Genomic DNA, 19907 nt, shown 5'->3' on the forward strand with positions numbered 1-19907 from the left:
AGAAATTTATAGAAGAAAACACACACACACACCTCTCTTTATTTTATTTTTCCATTTTTGTAACGTTTGACATTTTCTTTTTGGGATTTTATTTCTTCTTTCCGAATGAACGGACAAGATAATAAAATCTCAGAAACCCAATGCATGTACTTTTATTATGCGACTTTTAGAAATTTTTTTTATGGTAGGGAGCACGTTCGAATATTATAAAAATTGTTTCAGAACTTAGAAGTAGGCACATTTTGGATTTGCACCCACTCTCATTTTTAGTCTGTTTTGATGTGGGTATATTTAAGACTTGGACCCCAAGTTTAGGTAAAAGATTCGACCACTCCATTGTTCCTATCCAAGAGATCACTACGTGTGTGTATATTGTAGTACGTGTTAATTCTTTGGTTGGGTACGTGGTTTAGGGTTTAGGTGGTGGTAATGTCGACTATGATTTGTCATTTCTGTGATCCTTCCTCGACTTGTAGAGCTATCCCAGTGAGGAACACAGACAAAGGAGCTATTGTTTATGTTTAACAAGTCATACTAGTCATTCCAAGCAAACACAACTATTTTTATTTTTTTTTATTTTTATCAAAAAGTGATTCATTCATTAAATAAGACTATATCAAGGAGTATATAGTGGCCTCATTAAACTCACCACAACCGGTTGTGAAGAGTACCACACTCCATTTTTGACATCGATTACAAAGACTCATCAATTAGAATGGGAAGAAGCCAATCCGGCGTCATTCTCCACCAATATGTAGGAGAAGGCAAACACAACTATTAAAGGGATTGTTAAGATTTAATTAATTGGCATAAGAAACCACACAAAATATTGAAAATAGATAAGAAGCAAACTATTTCTACATATATTTGGATAAGTAATAAATCATCACTAAATTTAGAAATTCAACTCCTTTTAAGAATAACTCTCAAATCGAGTATTGAACATATATTAAGACAATTTGTCGAATTAATTACCGTTGAAGAAAGACTTAAAAATTCTACATTTGAATTATGTAAAATGAAATAAGTATGGTTAGTTTGCATAATGAAACTTAAAAGTTCAAATCAACACTATGTAAGTATGTATAGACTACATTTCAGATATTTGAGCTATTCCTTGACTTTCTAGGTTCCATCTATGGCAGCATATGGTGTGTTCCACCAAAATGGAAAAATTGATCCTATCAATGTAGTTTAAACCATAAACTCATCCTGTGTTAGACTTCGGTCGGTGCCTTCCCATACTCCACCCTCAAATCAAGCCTTTTCAACCGCCTGTAATTTTGTGATGGGGAACCTCAACCTCTTATGATATGAATATGACAGCCTCTTAAAGACCACAAAGCTGTTTAATACTAAGCCTGAAATTAATCCAAGGTTCACAGAATCACGACATCAAGCTTAATTAATTACAAAACTGAAAGGGATATATTGGAAGAGGAATGGAATTGGGAATTTGATACGAAACCTTAAGATACCAGCAATGGCAATGATGCGTAAGTTAAGGACAGGACAATAGGTACCTTCCAAAACTATCTTGATATTAGGGCAAGATGGGATCAACAAATCAAAAGTATCCAACTCAATTCTGGGTCCAAATTTAATCATAAAAAAAAGTCATTGTTCCCACAAACTTTTTTGGACCACATTGATTTAGAGTTTAGAGATACCATACTTCAGATAAACTCTGTTTAGACTTTAGAGTGCTTTTGATAGAAAGCTTTTGAAAGAAGTGCAAAAGTGGATTTTGTATTGTATCAGGCTCTAAATGTAAGTACAAGTGTCCTCCTTAATTCACCCATGTGTGTAGAATATTTATGTGCTCAAATTAAAATATAACTAGTTACGTATTAACTTCTACTTCAACAGAATTTCTAACTCTCAAATTAAATTCTTTCTCTTCTTTAGTTAAATATAGTTAAATTTTTTAGCTAAATTTAAATTTAGCTTTTGTTTATCTAGTCTGTTTTTTTCTTTTTTTTTGACAACTTTGTTTATCTAGTCTGTTGAAGATCAAATTTAGCCTAAAATTAATTAAATTGAAAATTTAAATTTTAAAATAAGTATTCTATTGGAGATGTCCTTATGAACCAAATTAACACAAATAATTTCTCTGGTGAGCGAATTCCTTTGAGAGCGCCGTTGTTCTCCCCCACCTACCGTTCTGCTAGGGTTTGGGAGCGCTGTTGTTCTTTGGTCGTCAAGCCCCTGCACCTTCTCCATTTTCATGGAGCTAGCTCTTTTCAAGCCTTGGCCTTTTCTTGAAGAGCTCATTCTTCTCGGAGACATGGTTGTGTCGGCGTGCACCTGTTGTTCTGGGTTGGAGGACAGCGGATCAATGTACTTCAATGAGGGCGGTGATCGGTGAAGGTGGTTGTTGGTATGAATGGAATCCAAGTCGAGAGGTGGGCGTAGTGGTTCTCTTCTGCTGCATTCTGTGGCGGCCTACTGTGGGGAGCGGGTGGTAGACGAGTACAGTTGTGTCGGAGCCGATGAGGTTTTGGTTATGAGGTAATGGGATTTAGATTCCATGATTGCAGAGCCAGTGGTAGGGTTGGGATGTCCCCACCGGCGATGGTCATAGGTGTTGTGACCTAGGTTTTGGATCTTGGTCTGGGTTTGTTACCGAATCTGAATTTGGGATCCATGTGGGCCTTGGGTCTAGGATCCGACCCAATCTTTATGTTGGGCTTCTTTTAAAAAAAGTTTGGTTTTGGGCCCATGGTCGTTATTAGTATTGGATTCGAGACCTGAATTTATGGTATTTGCTTGTAAAGGATCGTCTTCCAACATGGCCATGTTCTGACAACCTTGGCTGACTTCGATCTTTTGATAGAAGATTGCCCTCTATTCCTCGCAAAATTGATTTTTGTCATCTTGTGCATTGGATATGCATGGATAGTCATACCATCGACTACAAAATTCACTATATGGCAACAATCCGCAGTGATAAGTGAACAGTTGAGATACTGATATGTGATCGAAAAATGGATCCAACAAAGGATCCCTTAAAATGACAAAAAAAACGGGACTCTTACTCCTCGTTTGGTCCGCGGAAAGGAAAGTAATTTATTTGTCTTTCCCATCCCATGGGAAAGAAAATTTTTGAAGAACTGTCCATTTCAATGTTTGTTAACATAAGAAAAGTTATCCAAAAAGTTGTTAAAAAGTTTTGTAATTAATGCAATAAAATAATGTGTTGTGAGTAATAAATGCAAGGAAAGTGATTCCTTTAGGCCACGTTTGGTTCGTGAAAAGTAAGCATTAGGAAAGTTATTCTTATTCCTTTCTTGCATTTGGGATACAAAAGAAAATGAAATATTTTCCTGAGCACCTTCTCCTCCTAACCTGCCTAAGTTTTTCACTAGATTTTGACATGTGGCTATAATGAATCTAATAGTCTACAATTTTTAGTTTATCTTTCTTTTTTTTTTTTTTTTTTCCTATCCCCTATTCTTCTCTTCCTTCACACGTGGCTTGATGTTTTCTTTATCAAGGAAGATAAGTTTTGAAGGATAAGGACTTTGAAACGTTGAAGGAAAAAAAACAAGAAGCTCAAATGGGGTAGATTCCTTTCACTCATATGATGATGACTGCGATTTTGATTGAAATATATATGGAAAATGGCTGGAGAGCAAAATAGATTGAGATTATCGTTACCTGAATGAAGTCCATGGACAGTTTCATTATGTGTATCTTCGTCTCCCCTCTCTGCTCATGCCCAGAAAGCAGTTGATTGAGAAAGGGAAATAATCATATTCAATATTTCCATTAAGAAGATTGAGAAGAGAAGAGAAGAGAGAGAGTTCGGGCATAAGGTCTCATCTGATAGTGAAGTGAGAGCGGCAGACTGATGAGACATAAAGAACGCAGAAGTGCAGAGGAAGAGTATAGGAAACCTGAGAGTTCAAGTAATATGAGCCATTAGATGTAGATGTATACACGTGTTGTATTGTGATTAAAAGCTCAGGCAGGTTAGGAGGGGAAGGTCCTGGCAAGGCATTTCATGTTAGAAATTGACATGCTTTAAAACTGACTTTCTTCCCTCAACTTGATGACAAGAGTTTATTTATGCTTTATGTTCTGTAATGAATAGTTGTGTACTATTATAGGGTTTGCCTACTTCTAGAACCTCTATGTATTGGTGTATATATTATTGGGGAAATGATCATTTACCCAATTTCAACAACAAAATTGCCCACTTGCTCCACAAACAGTTTTTTAACCTCATTTACCCAAAACACTCTAAGGGATTATTTCCCTACTACCCAATTAATTTTTTTTTTATTCTTTTTATTTATTTTTGGGACTTTTTTGCCCTCCCCTCATTTCTCACTTAGAGAGAAAAGTCATCCTCCACCTTTCTGTGCTCTGGTGACTAGTGGCCGGCAGCGGACTCCGGCGACCGGTGATCGAAATCCGGCGATTGGTGACCGGAATCCCGAATCCGGCTACCGGACCGGTGACCGGATTCCGAAATCTGATTTTATTACTCCCCAATAATACCCAGTAATCATATTATTGCCCCCCAATAAACATATTATTGCCCCCCAATACTTTTATTATTGCCCCAATAAACATTTTATTACCCCTCAGTAATCTTATTATTGCCCCCCAGTAATCATATTATTGCCCCCTAATAATACCCGGTAACTATATTATTGCCCCCTGTAATCATAGTATTGCCCCCCAATACTCATATTATTGCCTTCTAATAATCATATTATTTCCCCTAATAATCATATTATTGCCATCCAATAATCATATTATTGCCCATCGGTGAATTGCATAAACTCCCAAAATCAAAATCAATACACTTCAGGCACAATTGATCCATTTATATGTTCAATTATATATATATATATACAGGCCTTCTTCACTGCGGACGTCCGCAGTTTTTCATTGGTGCGGATTTCCAGTTTTGACCCACTTTCCGATCATATTTTCACATCTTAACCGTTCAGTTTTTAGGTCCTAATGTATAGATCACCTCTGCAAAATTTCAGCCAAATTGGTGATCGTTAAGGCATCCAAAACTGCAATTTACAACAATGTACACGAACGGTTCCGGTTCTGCAGATTCGGTCCGTTCGTGTAAATTGCAATTTTGGATGCCTTAACGATCACCAATTTGGCTGAAATTTTGTAGAGATGATCTATACATTAGGACCTAAAAACTGAACGGCTAAGATGTGAAAATGTGATCGGAAAGTGGGGAAAAAATGGAAATCCGCACCTTTTTCTTAGGTGCGGATATCCGCACCTGAGAATGATTATATATATATATATAATAATTAAAAAAAATTCTTCCCGGCGGCCTCCCCTTCACCGGAGTCATATGCAGCACCGATCCCAACCGCCTGCATTCCGGCCTTCGATCCAGCCTCCTCACTGCAGCACCGCCTCCGCTTCACTGGAGTCATCTGCAGCACCGATCCCAACCGCCTGCATTCCGGCCTTCGATCCAGTCTCCTCACCGGAGCCTCCCAGCGTCCTCCTACCCACGCGGCCAGCACACCCGCGCAGCCCACAGCACCGCCTGCCCAACACAGATCGATGTAGACTCCGGCAGCCCTGCCCCGCCGCCTGCACAACACAGCACATCCACGTCTTGCGCAGTCCAACGCCTGCCCATCCCAGCACGCTGCCACAGAGAGGGAGGGAGAGAGAGAGAGAGAGAGATCGGAGAGTGGGGATGAGAGAGAGAGAGCAGATCGGGGGAGAGAGAGAGGACGGAGAATGGGGGATGAGAGAGCAATACCAGATCGGGGGGAGAGAGAAATAGCAGATGCACATGTAATTAATTAATTGGGTTAAGGGAAAAACTGTCATCAAATATTAGATTGGGTAAATGAGGTTAAAAAACTCTTAGTGGAGAAAGTGGGCAATTGTTAGACTAAAATTGGGTAAGTGGTCACGGCCCCTATATTATTCTCGTTGTTGGTTGGTTTCATTAATACAATGAGCAGTTCTATCTGTTAAAAAAATAAAAAAAATAAATAAAGGAGTTTATTTGGGCACCTCCAACTCCAAGAGGGAATATATATATATATTCCAAGTGGTCATTGCCCCTTCACTTTACAATTATATTGAAAATTGCAATATATATATACACAGTCCGGCTACACTAAGGACGTCCTTAGTTTTTCTTAGGTACGGATTTCCGATTTTCACCCACTTTCCGATCAAATTTTCACATCTTAACCGTTCAGTTTTTAGGTCCTAATGTATAGATCACCTCTGCAAAATTTCAGCCAAATTGGTGATCATTAAGGCATCCAAAACTGCAAATTACAACAATGTAAACGAACGGTTCCGGTTTGACAGATTCGGTTCGTTCGAGTAAATTACAGTTTTGGACGCCTTAACGATCACCAAATTGGCTGAAATTTTGCAAAGGTGATCCATACATTAGGACCTAAAAACTGAACGGTTAAGATGTGAAAATGTGATCGGAAAGTGGGTGAAAACAGTAAATCCGTTCCATAAGAAAAACTAAGGACATTCTTACCTGAGAAAAATCCTATATATATATATATATATATATATATATATATATATTAAATCAAATAAATATGGACTTTTGCAACGACAATTTCGTTGGTAAAAGTGTGTCTATTTTTATATTTTATGGGCGACTTTTACCTACAGAAATGTGTCTCTTTATTTTTTCATGAGAGCCCTTTTTTGACGAAATATTCGTCAGTCAAAGATACATCCCTTTTTATTTTATTTTTGTATGAAAAACTCTTCTTCTTTTTTGGGATAAATGGGGGGTCCACCGACCCAAAAAAGAAACAAAAAACAAAACAAAAAAACAAACACAACCTAACCTCAGTCAATGGTTGTTACAACTTTCCTGTATCTAAGAACTTCACATAAATCATCTAACAGAAAACTAGTGATATGTGGAGGAGGTTGCTCAAAGTAGATGGCACCGATCTCAGCAGATAAATTGCATCTTAATAGTGCATCAACAACTGTATTAACTTTCCAAAACACATGGCTGATAATACATTCAGAAAAACCAGCCTGAAGGTGAAGACAATAATCAATCACTGTCTTCAAAGGGTGCAGCTCATGCATCCACCCCATTATTCACCAAGTTAGCCAAGACCTTAGAATCACATTCCACAACCACTTTCTCCATGCCAATATCAGGTGCCAGTTTTAATCCAAGAAGCATACCCCATACCTCAGCTTCCAGAAATTCACCATGCCCAAAATGAGCAGCAAAACCATTTATCCAATTTCCAAACTGATCTCTAATTACCCCTCCAGCTCCAATATTTCCATGAAGATTGGATCTAGCACCATCCAAATTCAATTTGACCCATCCATTAGCAGGTTTCCGGCCATTTAAGAGCCACAGAACCTTGTTCATTTACTACATTCTTCTTTTCTTGGGTAAGAAACCATTCAGTAGCACGTTCAATGATTATTTTAGTTGGATTAATAGGAAACTGGAATCCTTCTTTAAAGACATTTTTGTTCCTCCATTTCCAGATACACCAACATGTAAAAGTAAAGAGAACATTCAAGTTCATACCCTCATAACACTTCATAGAGCAGTGACCATTGGCAGCTAACCAGCCTGCCCAATCAAGCTGCATAGCGCTCTTAATCCTATTAGAACAGTTGAGATTCTGCCAAATTTCAGTAACTCTAGAACAATCTCTTCGCATATGAAGTAGAGATTCAGTATGGACATGACAAATAGGGCATAAATCATCACTTGTAAACCTTCTTTTCATCCTTTCAGCATTAGTGAGGAGCTTACCCTGAACAATCAGCCACAAGAAATTTTTTAGCTTAGGGGGCATACACAATATCTCCACAAGAACTTCCAACAAAAGTCAGCATTCTCCTCATCAAAAAGGGATAAGTAAGCAGATTTTACTGTAAAAATGCCGTTAGATGTTCCACTCCAGGTAATCTTATCATCATCACCACCAGCAAAACCCACAGGCATACTCAATTTTATTAATAATATCTTCTTCAAAAAATTGTTCCAGAAAACTAATATTCCATCCTCCATTAGTCCAGCTATCCCTGATATTAAAATCTGTTTAAGTATATTGGTATTGAGAAAGATTGATGAGAGAAGTATATTTCATTATAGAGAATAGGAGCCCTATATATAGGGATTACAAAGAGTATAATCTAAGAGTACAAGGATTCCTATTCTAACTCGGAGTAGGAAACCTCTCCTATTACAACTATAGAACTTATCCTAGTTTGACTAGGCACACTAAGTATCAATATCCTTCAACACTCCCCCTTGTGCCGCTCAAACTTGGTGGTGACGCTTCATCCGTTGCATCGTTAAAAACCTTGCTCGAGTGAAAAACCCTGTGGGATAAAAATGAACTCGAGGAGGGGAAAAGAGTGCAACACGTCCTTGATCCTTCGAGACTGAGTAACTCCCCCTGATGTCGATATCTCCCCCTGATTGCTACAATCATGGGAGTTCGGATAACCTTCTTAATCCGATACTCTTCACATGTTTCTCGAAGGTGGATTTAGGTAACGACTTAGTGAATAAGTCCGCTACATTATCCTCTGATCGGATTTGGTTTACTTCAATCTTTAGAAGTGATTGTTGTTGCTGATTATAAAAGAACTTGGGCGATATATGCTTGGTGTTGTCGCCTTTGATGAAACCTAACTTCATTTGTTCAATACCAGCTGCATTATCCTCATAAATGCATGTAGGTTCATCTGTGGTAGACTCCAAACCACAACTTCCTTGAATATGTCGAATCACAGATCTTAGCCATATACATTCACGAACGGCTTCATGTAGAGCAATAATCTCTGCATGATTCGAGGAAGTAGCAACAAGGGTCTGCTTTGTAAGGAGACCTCCAAGATATCGCAGTGCTTCCCATGGTAAAGACATAACCTGTTTGGGAGCGACCTTTGTGAGGGTCAGAGAGGTACCCTGCATCAGCAAAACCCATCAAGACATCATTGTCATTTTGATGGAGGGAGATAGGAGGACGCCGGCCACCATGAGCGGCGGCGGCGCCGACGGCGGCAACATGACCGGCGACCATTCCATGGACGGGGGCGTTTTGCCTTTTGGGGTCCGATCCCAACTTTCCGTCATTCCTTTTCTCTCTGTAGGGATAGAATAGGCTCATATCAATTGTACCTCTTAGGTATCGAAAGATGGTCTTTACACCAATCCAATGGCGGCGTGTTGGCGCAGAGCTATGTCGAGCTAACAAGTTCACTGCGAATGAGATATCTGGTCTTGTGCATTGAGCTAAGTACAATAATGAGCCAATTGCACTCAAATAGGGCACTTCGGCCTCTAATGGTTTTTCGTCCTCATCCCTTGGACGAAACGGATCTTTTCCGGGCTCAAGACTACGGCCGATCATGGGAGTACTCGCAGGCTTCGCTTTATCTTCATTAAAGCGCCTTAGAATTTTCTGAGTATATGCAGACTGATGGATCAAAATCCCATCACTATGGTGCTCGAGTTCTAAACCGAGACAAAACCGTGTTTTCCCAAGATCTTTCATCTCAAATTCGGATTTCAAGTATTTAGCAGTTTCCTTCAACTCATCTAAAGTTCCAATTAGGTTCATGTCATCGACATAAACTGCTACGATTGCAAATCCGGAACTTGTTCTTTTAATGAACACGCATGGGCATATTTCATTGTTAATATATCACTTCCCAATCAAGTAGTCACTTAGACGGTTATACCACATCCATCCGGATTGTTTTAATCCATATAGTGAGCGTTTTAATCTTATTGAAAACGCGCTCCGTGGTTTAGAGCCACTTGATTTGGGTAATTGAAGTCCATCTGGAACCTTCATATATATCTCTGAATCTAGATCCCCATAGAGATATGCTGTAACCACATCCATAAGCTGCATGTCAAGTTTTTCGGAAACTACCAAACTGACAAGGTAGCATCACGGGAGAATATGTCTCCTCGTAGTCGATTCCAGGGCGTTGTGAGAAACCTTGCGCCACAAGGCGGGCTTTATATTTTACCACCTCATTTTTCTCATTACGCTTTCTAACAAAGACCCATTTATGGCCAACAGGCTTTACACTTGGGGGTGTCTGCGTTACAGGCCCAAATACCTGTCTCTTTGTTAGTGAATCCAATTCAACCTGGATCGCATCTTTCCATTTAGGCCAATCTGCTTTTCGTTGACATTCTTCAACAGAGCGAGGTTCGATATCATCATATTCTATAATTCCTTTTGCAATATGATATGCAAATGCATCATCAATCGCCATAGAATTTCTATCCATCATCTCATGTACACTAGTGTAATTTATGGAGATCTCTCTATTCTCTGGAGTTGGTTCTGACATTGGAGCGTCCCCCAATGATGTCTCTTGGACATAACCATAATCCGGAATATTCTCATGAGATGGATTATTCACATCGATGATTAATGGATTATTTTGTGCCAAACTCGCTTTCTTTCTTGGGCGAGAATCCATCGAACCTATGGGCCTCCCGCGCTTCCTGGCAGGAGCCATGGGCCTAGCCAAAACGTCACCATCACTGTGAGAGGGTATGTTGGCGCCATGCTCATATCCTCTTGAGTTGGCGTCATGTCCTCTAGTTTTAGGGGCATCAATCCTTGCAGGCACGTTTGCAGCAGGTATGTGTGATCTCGTCACTTTAGCGATATCAGAAAACGCATCAGGCATCGATTCTGCTACGTTCTAAAGATCGAGAATTCTCCGCACTTCAATTTCGGACTGTGTGGTTCGGGGATCAAGATGAGACAGAGTGGGGACAGACCACGACAATTCCTGTCGTTCCTGTTGAACATTGATGTTCTTATCTCCCCCTAACGACGGGAAGACTGTCCCATCGAAGTGACAATCCGCAAATCTAGCGGTAAAGAGATCGCCTGTCAAGGGTTCTATGTAGCGGATAATCGTTGGAGAATCATATCCAACATAAATGCCTAATCGTGTTTGAGGACCCATTTTGGTGCGCTGTGGTCGCGCAATTAGCACATAAACTGCACACCCAAATATGCGTAAGTGTGAGACATTAGGCTCATACCCAGTCACCATCTGGGACGCAGAAAAGGGTTGAGTGACAGTGGGCCTCAGACGAATAAGCACAGCTGCATGCAATATTGCATAGCCCCAAGCAGAAATAGAGAGATTGGTGCGCATTACCAATGCCCTAGCGACCATTTGTAGTCGTTTAATGGCGGCTTCTGCGAGACCATTTTGGGTGTGAACATGAGGAACAGGATGTTCAACATCAATCCCAATGGACATGCAATAATCATCAAAAGTCTTTGATGTAAACTCTCCAGCATTGTCTAATCTTATAGACTTAATAGGATGATCAGGGTGGTGAGCCCTTAACTTAATTATTTGTGCTAGGAGTTTAGCAAATGCAGCGTTCCTTGTGGACAATAGCATGACATGTGACCAGCGTGTCGATGCATCAACCAATACCATAAAATATCGAAATGGTCCGCATGATGGTTGAATAGGTCCACAAATATCACCTTGGATTCTTTGCAAGAATGGTATATTTTCTTTGGTGTCCTTTGCATAGGATGGTCTCGATTCTAACTTTGCTAAAGAGCAGGCTTTGCAGAAAGAATGATGGGCTTTAGAAACAACCAATGAGGATTTTGGTTGAGCCACAAAATCACAAGTGACTTTAGAAGTAAAAGTTGGAGACAAAGGAGCCTTGGTGGCATCAATGCCACCCTGAGGCCGCAGGGGGAAGGCGGCGCCGGCCAAGGATGGCCGGATTTGGGGGTGAACGGCGCCGTGAGGCGCAGGGGCTCATTCGGTGTCCAAAAACCGAGTTTTACTTCTTTTCGTTCTGAAAAAGGGATGTCCGTGTAAAGTCTTTAATATAAGGATCATCATGTCACGACCTAGGTGTCCCAAACAGTCGTACCAAAGCCTATATGTGTCAGAATCCCATAAATCATCTCTCATGACATGGTTGGATTCAATTATTCGAATAGTGGTTGCATACAACTCACTAAATCGACACATAAGTTTCTCTAATACTAGGTTATTTCCGTAGTCATTAGAGGTGATGCAAAGGAACTCTTGTCCATTCTCACAATGTGTTTCCACATGAAAACCATTGGCTCTTATATCTTTTAAGTAATAAAGTTCGAAAAAATATGTCCATGACATGAAAAATAAATCGATACTTTATTAATAATAGTCAATGATTACATCAAAGTTTCTTGACCAAAATCTAATCCAGCATAAAAATCAAACCGTAGACAAATCGTAGTCACTCAATCCGTTCGGTAATTTCAATTTGGTTGTGACCAGGTAAGGTAAGGCGAGATTTTGGTGGAGCGTTGCTCACTTTTAAAACCATTCTCTCAGATCAAACCTTGCCTAGACATCACAATTACTCTTGAGTACGCCTAGAGGGAAAGAGTTAATAATACAATAAGTCATTTGATTGATTTAAGGCATAATTGCCATTACATGATTCTTGGAAATAATAAAGACTATAAAAATCTGCGGCATTTTGTCTTCATCGCCAGATTTAAAGTCTTTGTGAACTCGATGTCTTGATCACCCTGATGCGACTACCTTCGTAGGTACATTGCAAATTCAGGTCCATTGATCAGACGTTCCATATCAGAAATAGACACCATAAAGAGAATTCTCCCTTGATTGAGGCGCATTGGCGCAATATGCATAGTCCCTAGGACTGGTGGCGTTGGAAAGTGGTGCCCATGGCCAACGTTGGCTCCATGGTTTCCAACCCTATGTCCCTCAAAATCACGCCTCCTACGGTCGTGGGATTGTCGCCTTGAGCGATTACCTTCTTGAGCATTTCGATCGTATGAATCATGACGGCGATGGCGACTTTCTCTAGCCATAGGACGATGCTCTTGATAGCTATCTTGAAGCCTATCAAATCTTCTTTTCACAAGTTCATTGCCATGTCTTTCAGTAGTGGCCATAGCTTCAATAAGCTGTTGAAAACTTGTGATCCGTCTTGCATTTACATGAGTCCGGAATAAGTCAGAGGACCTCATAGCACAGATGGGGAAGGTATTGAGGGTTTTCTCAATCAACTGGTCTTCTGTGATTGTTTTTCCACAAAGACGCATCATTGCTCTGATGCTGAGAGCTTCCGAATAAAATTGCATGACAGTGTCAAATTCAGATAAGCGAAGATCTTTCCATTCTGCTTCTGTATTCGGAAGTATGGAGTCACGAACATTGCCATATCGTTCGCGAAGCGCATGCCAAAGCTTTATGGCGCTATCCTCATTTATGAACTCAAACTGTAGGTCACTATCCATGTGACGTTTCATGAAGGCAAGTGCCTTGGAATTATCTTTCTCAGTTTGAGGGTCTGGAGCTGTTTCTATATGACAAAGCTCTTGGATTGTATGCAATAAATCACGGGCAATAAGGTGGATCTCGACATCAGTGACCCAAATTAAGTACCTTTTGCCTGCATAATCCAATGGAACAAAATCGAGTTTGTTCATGTTTGACATCCTGAAAGATGAAACAAGGACAAGTTAGTTTCGGAGTCAATGCTTCCACGAAAACTAATAAGATTTCTGAGCTATGCTACCAAGAAATCGGTTTCCAAGAATGATTGGATTAGACCGAAACAATGATGTTTGTATGGTGGTAAATCGATGCTTACGGACGCTCTTAGTCCGAAGTCTTACGAACGCTTTTAGTTCGTTAATTGCGGGAATCCCCACGATTCCGCTTTTCAATGATTGAACCCACGTTATAAGAAATGTGGGATGTAGAAGAAGGGAGGTTTTCAAGTCCCTGAGAAAAGAAAAAGAAATATAAATTCCGAATTTGGATCACGCGCGTGTCGATGCAGGCGTGATGGAGCGAAGCAATCCGAGTAAAGTCGTGCAGCGAATGCGGGGCAGCAGGGGCTGCGGTGGTAGTAGTGGTGCAGGAGCAGCGGAGGCAAACTGCAGGGGCAGCAGCAGAGGTGTAGGGCTGCAGGTGCATGGGTGCGTAGGCGGGGCAGCAGCGTGCGCGGGGAAGCAGTAGGCGCACGGGTGCGCAGACGAGCAGCAGAGTTGCAGGGACGCTGCAGGGGCAGTGTGGGGTGGACGCACGGGCGCGGGGCTGCAGGGCAGCGAACTGGGCGCGGGGGGGCGCTGGCAGGTAGGCAGGCCGAGAGGGCTGCAGGAGCAGGCGGGCTAGCAAGGGGCTAGGTGCTGCAGGGGCAGTAGGCACGCATGTAGGCAGAAAATTGCAGGCAAGTGCTTGCGGCAGATTTCGGTGAGAAGAACTTTTTAGGGTTTTTGGTTTTCTGTTTTTGTGGCTAGAGTCGTGCTGATAACGTGTTTAAGTATATTGGTATTGAGAGAGATTGATGAGAGAAGTATATTTCATTATAGAGAATAGGAGCCCTATATATAGGGATTACAAAGAGTATAATCTAAGAGTACAAGGATTCCTATTCTAACTTGGAGTAGGAAACCTTTCCTATTACAACTATAGAACTTATCCTAGTTTGACTAGACACACTAAGTGTCAATATCCTTCAACAAAATCAATGTTCTCAGTAGTTCTAGACTTGTAGCGAGGTTAATCAAGGGACCATTCTCCATTCGTATCAAAAACTTTGTCATTGAATAAGTTATCAGTAACAATGTGTTGCCTTTTTATATATAAACCGTTGTTGGGCTCCTTGGGTCAGGGTCGGCCCTTCTAAGCTACAGAAAGAGTGTGTCATGTAGGCCTTTTTAACTCTTCGGCGAGTTTGAGACTTTGAGTTGTTGCCTGAATAAACAACCTGGAGTATCTATAAAGAACCTACAGCACCAGTGAACCTGGATTTACTAAGGTACCCAAAATCTAAGATCCGCCAGAAAATCATACTCAAAGGAGTCAAAGCCTTTATAGTACTAACTGTATTATAATACAATCTGTAAATTCTACTTTTTTGATAATATAACACAACCATTACCTCACTAAAAATTGAATCTTTAAACGTGTCCTTGTCCTTACAATTTAGTGGGATGAGCGCTACCAAGTTATCAACCTAACTGCCATTAATGTGTAACCAAGACATTTTTATTACATGAACTATGAAGTGGCTCGATTAATAACAATTAAAATAGGAAAAAAAAAAATTATGCTACTCTACTAATGAACTAAGGCAGCACCGGCAATAGGGAAAATTAAGCCAAAATATTTTCACCCATTTCTATGTTTCCAGAAACGCACATTAATAAATATCTCCATCAAGCAGCAACTTTCAAAGAGATTCCATTCCACCAAAGTATTTGCAGCAGGCCAATAAAAGTGGGCATCAGAATATCACTGCAACTTATTTGGTGTCTGATATGATTTAAATCCACTGCAAGCCCAATTTGACAAGTTTGTCAGATTAAAGATGGGGGGTTCAACAGCTTGATCCCTGAGAGTGAATTTGACAGATTCATGGCTTTTCTTTACTTGTAGGGGGGGGCTGTGTATCCTTTTCTGATGATGCTCCTGGGTTTGCGGTCCTCAGTGGCATGTCATGGTTGTGCTTTCCCTCGTATGTTGTGATAAAGGCTTTCGGATCCTCTGAGACTCTTTCCACATGCTTACGCACACTGCATTTGACACTGGTGCATCTGTAGTAACTTCTGCAATATACATAAAGCCACAGTGTTGAGCACAATCCATGGCTACAAGTAATATGCTAAACCTACTACCAAAGAGAATCTTGGGTCATATTGAACATGTCACGAATGACTTGATGACTGTTAAGAGCAAGCATCTTTCAAACCATGTAGGATCGATATTGTCCCCAACTTAACCACATGGTGAAACTTTAGGAAATATCTCATTTGACAAACCCAATGTTGGACAGTCATTTAACTGATGTCAAATAAATGGTATTTGATCCATAATTCTTAGCAAACCACATGATGACATGCATGCTCTAGAAAGAACCAAAAAACTCCCCCCTTGAGCAACCAAAATTCTCAGCACTCAATGCACTTCTTAATCAATTAAATGAACAGTCTTAACCTAATCCAGAGGGTTCAATGCTTTGTAGCTTATTCTGAAAAATAGTGTCTTGACTTCAAATTAAGCAAAGTACGTACTTTGGCCAACACCTAAGAGAATTATCTTGATAATAACCAGAATACACCAATGTAATAGATAACAAAGAAGCCATTTCTAACCTGGGATATGGATTTCCCTTTACAACCTTCTGCCCATATTTCCTCCAGCGGAAGCCATCACCTGTAATCTCAGAATCTGCAGAACTCTGCACCACAACACGAGGTTCTTGCATGACTTCCCCCGATACGCCTACTTCATTTGATTGATTCTCACTTTTTCTGAAGGAGAAAGCAATTTACACAGATCAATGACATTAATCTTGACTGGAAAGAATGACAAGAAAGAACTTGCTCACTAAGCATGAAAGAATCAACATTTTTCAAAAGCATATGTAATATGCTTTCCATATGATCAAGTTTATCAAGCAAGGAGAAGGGAAGAGGAAAGAAAATGGAAATAAATAAGCATATAACCATAACCATGATAAGAAATGGTCTTACCTTCTCTTACATCTAGGCTCATAATCATCTGCTTCAACTCCCTTGCTTCCTTCCTCGCATTCTCCGCTGACTCCACAAGAATTATCAGGAGTTGCACCTCCAGCATGTAATGCTCCAGTTGCAGGTGGATCATAATGTACTATGGATTTGCTTTGATAAGAATGCACAGGTACTCCAACTTCATTCTGATCCTCTACTCTACCTTCAGAACCTTCATGCTTTTCATTAAGATGACTATTCCATAACCGGGTGTTGTTATCTTGACCAGTTGCATCAGATGCAAATCCTGACCCTTGCGTCCCAGAGGAGCTGCGCTTTGGAGGCTGAGGCTTTGAGTGGTTGTGTTCTCCCTTGTATACAATCTCAGCAATCTGCCCATCCAAAGATCTCTCAACCTTCTTTTTCACAGGACAATTTGGATGTGTGCACTTGTAATAACTTCGCGGATAGTCACTTCCCTTGACTTGCTTTTGTCCATATTTTCTCCAATTATATCCATCATAAGAAGGCCTATCACTATTGGCTGCAGCTGGTATATTTTTTGCATCCTCTTCCATATTTTGTGGTACTATCTTTACTGGTTCTGTACTCTGGCTTGTCTCAGCACATGATGGACTTTTCTGGTAGAGGTTGGAGATAAGTTGGGTTTTAAAGCATTTTTCGCGGTTTGGATGTAGAACCACTCCAACCCCAACTGATGATTGTGGTTGTTGCCGGCTAGTATTGAAGTTTCCCTGGTAAAAGAACAAAGGGTTATCTTCAGATTTTAGACAATTTCCAAGTCCATGTCTTTGCATATTTATTGAATAGACAATCATAGGTTCATGAGCAGATAGTTCTGAATGATAAGGAACACATTTATCTGGAAAAAGAGACGACCATTTAAATTACAAATATGTAATAACTAGCTACCGACCAGATTAGCCAAGGCAGTAACAGTCGCCCTTGATACAACTTTTGCCAATGGTTTATATACCACAGTTGATTTATTATCTGATTTTGAAACCTTCTCTGCTGAATTACTAAGTGCAGCACCAGAGGTCTCTGCCTGAAATTTTGGATACCAACAATCAGAAGGAGAAGACTTACCAACAATCAGAAGGAGAAGACTTTTATACAAGGGAAGATAATTTGTCATTCAGTAAACTTAAGATTACCTGGGAAGAAATCAATCCAGCAACCGGAAGAGTTGCTGTTGGCTTGAACCTTACAGTCTTTGGTCTGATGGCAGGAACAGCAGTTTCAGAAGATACATTAGAGGGTGATGCATCGATAGCACCTGTGAGAAGCTCCGTGAATGACTTAAAGCTGGAACAAGTAGGCCTTGAAGCAACAGGTTTAGCTATCACTACCCGCTCTGCCTCCTTAATGTCCATTTTCAACAATTGTGCTATGCTCCAATAAGTTACATTTGTATTATGCCTGGAATAATCGGTGTATCTCTCTCCCGAGAGCAAAGCTTGATATGGATTGGTAATTAACAGAAGCCTAAGGAGCTGCTATTGTCAATCTTGGGTCCAATTGAGCGAAGCACAACCTTCTTCAAACCTGCAAATAGGAGTATTAGCATACACTAAATCACAATCATAGATAAACTCACATTTTGGCTTATCAATCAAGATGAAGCAAGCCTTAGGCAGCATTTGTAGAAAAAGAAGATGGTCTCAGAAAATATCATCAAAGTAATGCATTACATATTGCCATTATCTTAACAATTGTGTTCCTTAAATTGATGGAATATGGAATGAAATTACTGGTCAAGCTTGCGTTCTAAATTCACTTCATAATCTTCAGAATGTTGAAACAACTCTAATCCTTTCTCTTCAAAAATCATAACATTCAAACACATTTCGGAATTTCATTAATGAAAAGAACTGGCACTAAACTTGGATCCTAATCTCTATAGTTTCTTCCTTTTCTTTCCGAGATAAAAATTGAAAAAAAAAAAATAGTAAATAAACTTGCAAGAACACAGAACCAGAAAAGCAACAATTTTGTTTCTAACAGACAGACAAGAACAAGAAATTAACCCGAAAAATAAGGAACTGGTTCGAAGAAAACAACATAGCAAAAACCTTTGTAGTTATGATTAAAAACAAAAACGTCATACAAATCCCAGAAATCACTCATATCAAAACCAGAGATTACTTACTTAATTAGTAAACCAAACAAAGAGAGAACTCTAACTAACCAAGAATGGCTTCAAGTTTGAACTCACAAAGTCACAAATCTGTTGGGTCCACAAATCTAATATGCAAAGCTCAGACCACTCACCTTACCTCTGCATTACAAAACACCACCAATCCCATAAGAAACTAACATAAACACAAAACTAAAAAAACAAAACTCAAATTCCATGAATATGAATTAACCAAAGAAAACGTGCCATAAAACCAAGAGCTTTACCTCGGAGAATGGAGATGGAGAAAGAGAAACCTTAACCAGGTTTGAATATGAACAAGGAGGAGCAAAAGGGCTTGTCTTTTTTCTTCTTCTTTTTTTAAAAAAAAAAAAACCAAGTACGTACAGCTCAAGCGCAGAAACCAAAACAAAAACGAGTCGTTTTTGGCTGGTCTTTGAGAGTTCCTCAGAGTTTGAACAGTACCCTTTTGATGGAGTTTTCCCAAGAGTTTTCTGCAAACCAAATTCTGAGGTAAAAGACACAAGCAAAAGTTGCCAGGAAAGGAAATAAAAATTGAAAATTGAAGGAAACCAAGTATTTGCATTTACATAATTTATTTTCTGTATTATAAAGTTTTCAAATTTCTCTTGGGATTTACCACTTTGCAACTAAAAAAAGTTGGAAAATTTGAGCAAACAAATGAAAGATGAAAAGTGGGCGTTATTTTGTTGGTCTCAAAAACTGGGATGAATGACTTGAACAACGAGCCCTGATGCTACGTCCAACTAACTGTCTCTCCATTTCTTTTGACTCTTCTGAACCTACAGCTACAGGTATACCCGAATTCAATACAGGAATTTATAAACCAGCGACCCCTACAGTGGCGCGTGTATTGCACTCGCGAGCTGTCAGCTACTACTGGGAAACTGTCATAGGACATATGGCAAGTGGAGATTTGCTGGGTGTCAGTGCTCTATTTAAACTTTAAAATAGTAATTTGGGAAAGTTGATACTGTTTTTTATTGGACCATTAGGGAGGAAATGTAATGGACAATTGCCACATAGAAATTATATTTGTCGACTAGAGATGATATGTCATGGTTAGGTTCACTAGATTATTTTGCCTACATTTGAAGGTATGGGAATTGCGAAAAATGGTAGATGGATTTGGGGAGTAGGAAAACGGAGGCAGAGATGGGGTTAGGTGAGGCATGGATGGGCGTGAAGTTAGTGAA

General features: G+C 40.0%; 1 protein-coding gene across 4 annotated transcripts; it reads right to left on the reverse strand.

Annotated features, from left to right (window-relative positions):
• Positions 1-14957: 14957 nt before the first annotated feature.
• Positions 14958-19497, reverse strand: LOC133720525 (WRKY transcription factor 44). 4 transcript variants are annotated; one of them, XM_062146871.1, is made up of 7 exons: positions 18957-19497; positions 18769-18831; positions 17708-18098; positions 17467-17598; positions 16551-17284; positions 16170-16328; positions 14958-15623 (listed from the first exon to the last, which is right to left on the reverse strand). In XM_062146871.1, exons 3-7 carry the CDS (start codon positions 17924-17926, stop codon positions 15431-15433), a joined length of 1437 nt encoding a protein of 478 aa, XP_062002855.1. In that variant the 5' UTR covers positions 17927-18098; positions 18769-18831; positions 18957-19497; the 3' UTR covers positions 14958-15430. The 4 variants fall into 4 exon arrangements, with proteins under 4 accessions (XP_062002855.1, XP_062002853.1, XP_062002856.1 ...); XM_062146869.1 differs by having other exon boundaries at positions 18742-18831; XM_062146872.1 differs by lacking the exon at positions 18769-18831.
• Between the last annotated feature and the right edge of the window lie 410 nt (positions 19498-19907).

Source organism: Rosa rugosa, chromosome 7 (genome assembly GCF_958449725.1).
Source record: "Rosa rugosa chromosome 7, drRosRugo1.1, whole genome shotgun sequence".
Taxonomy (NCBI): Eukaryota; Viridiplantae; Streptophyta; class Magnoliopsida; order Rosales; family Rosaceae; genus Rosa; species Rosa rugosa.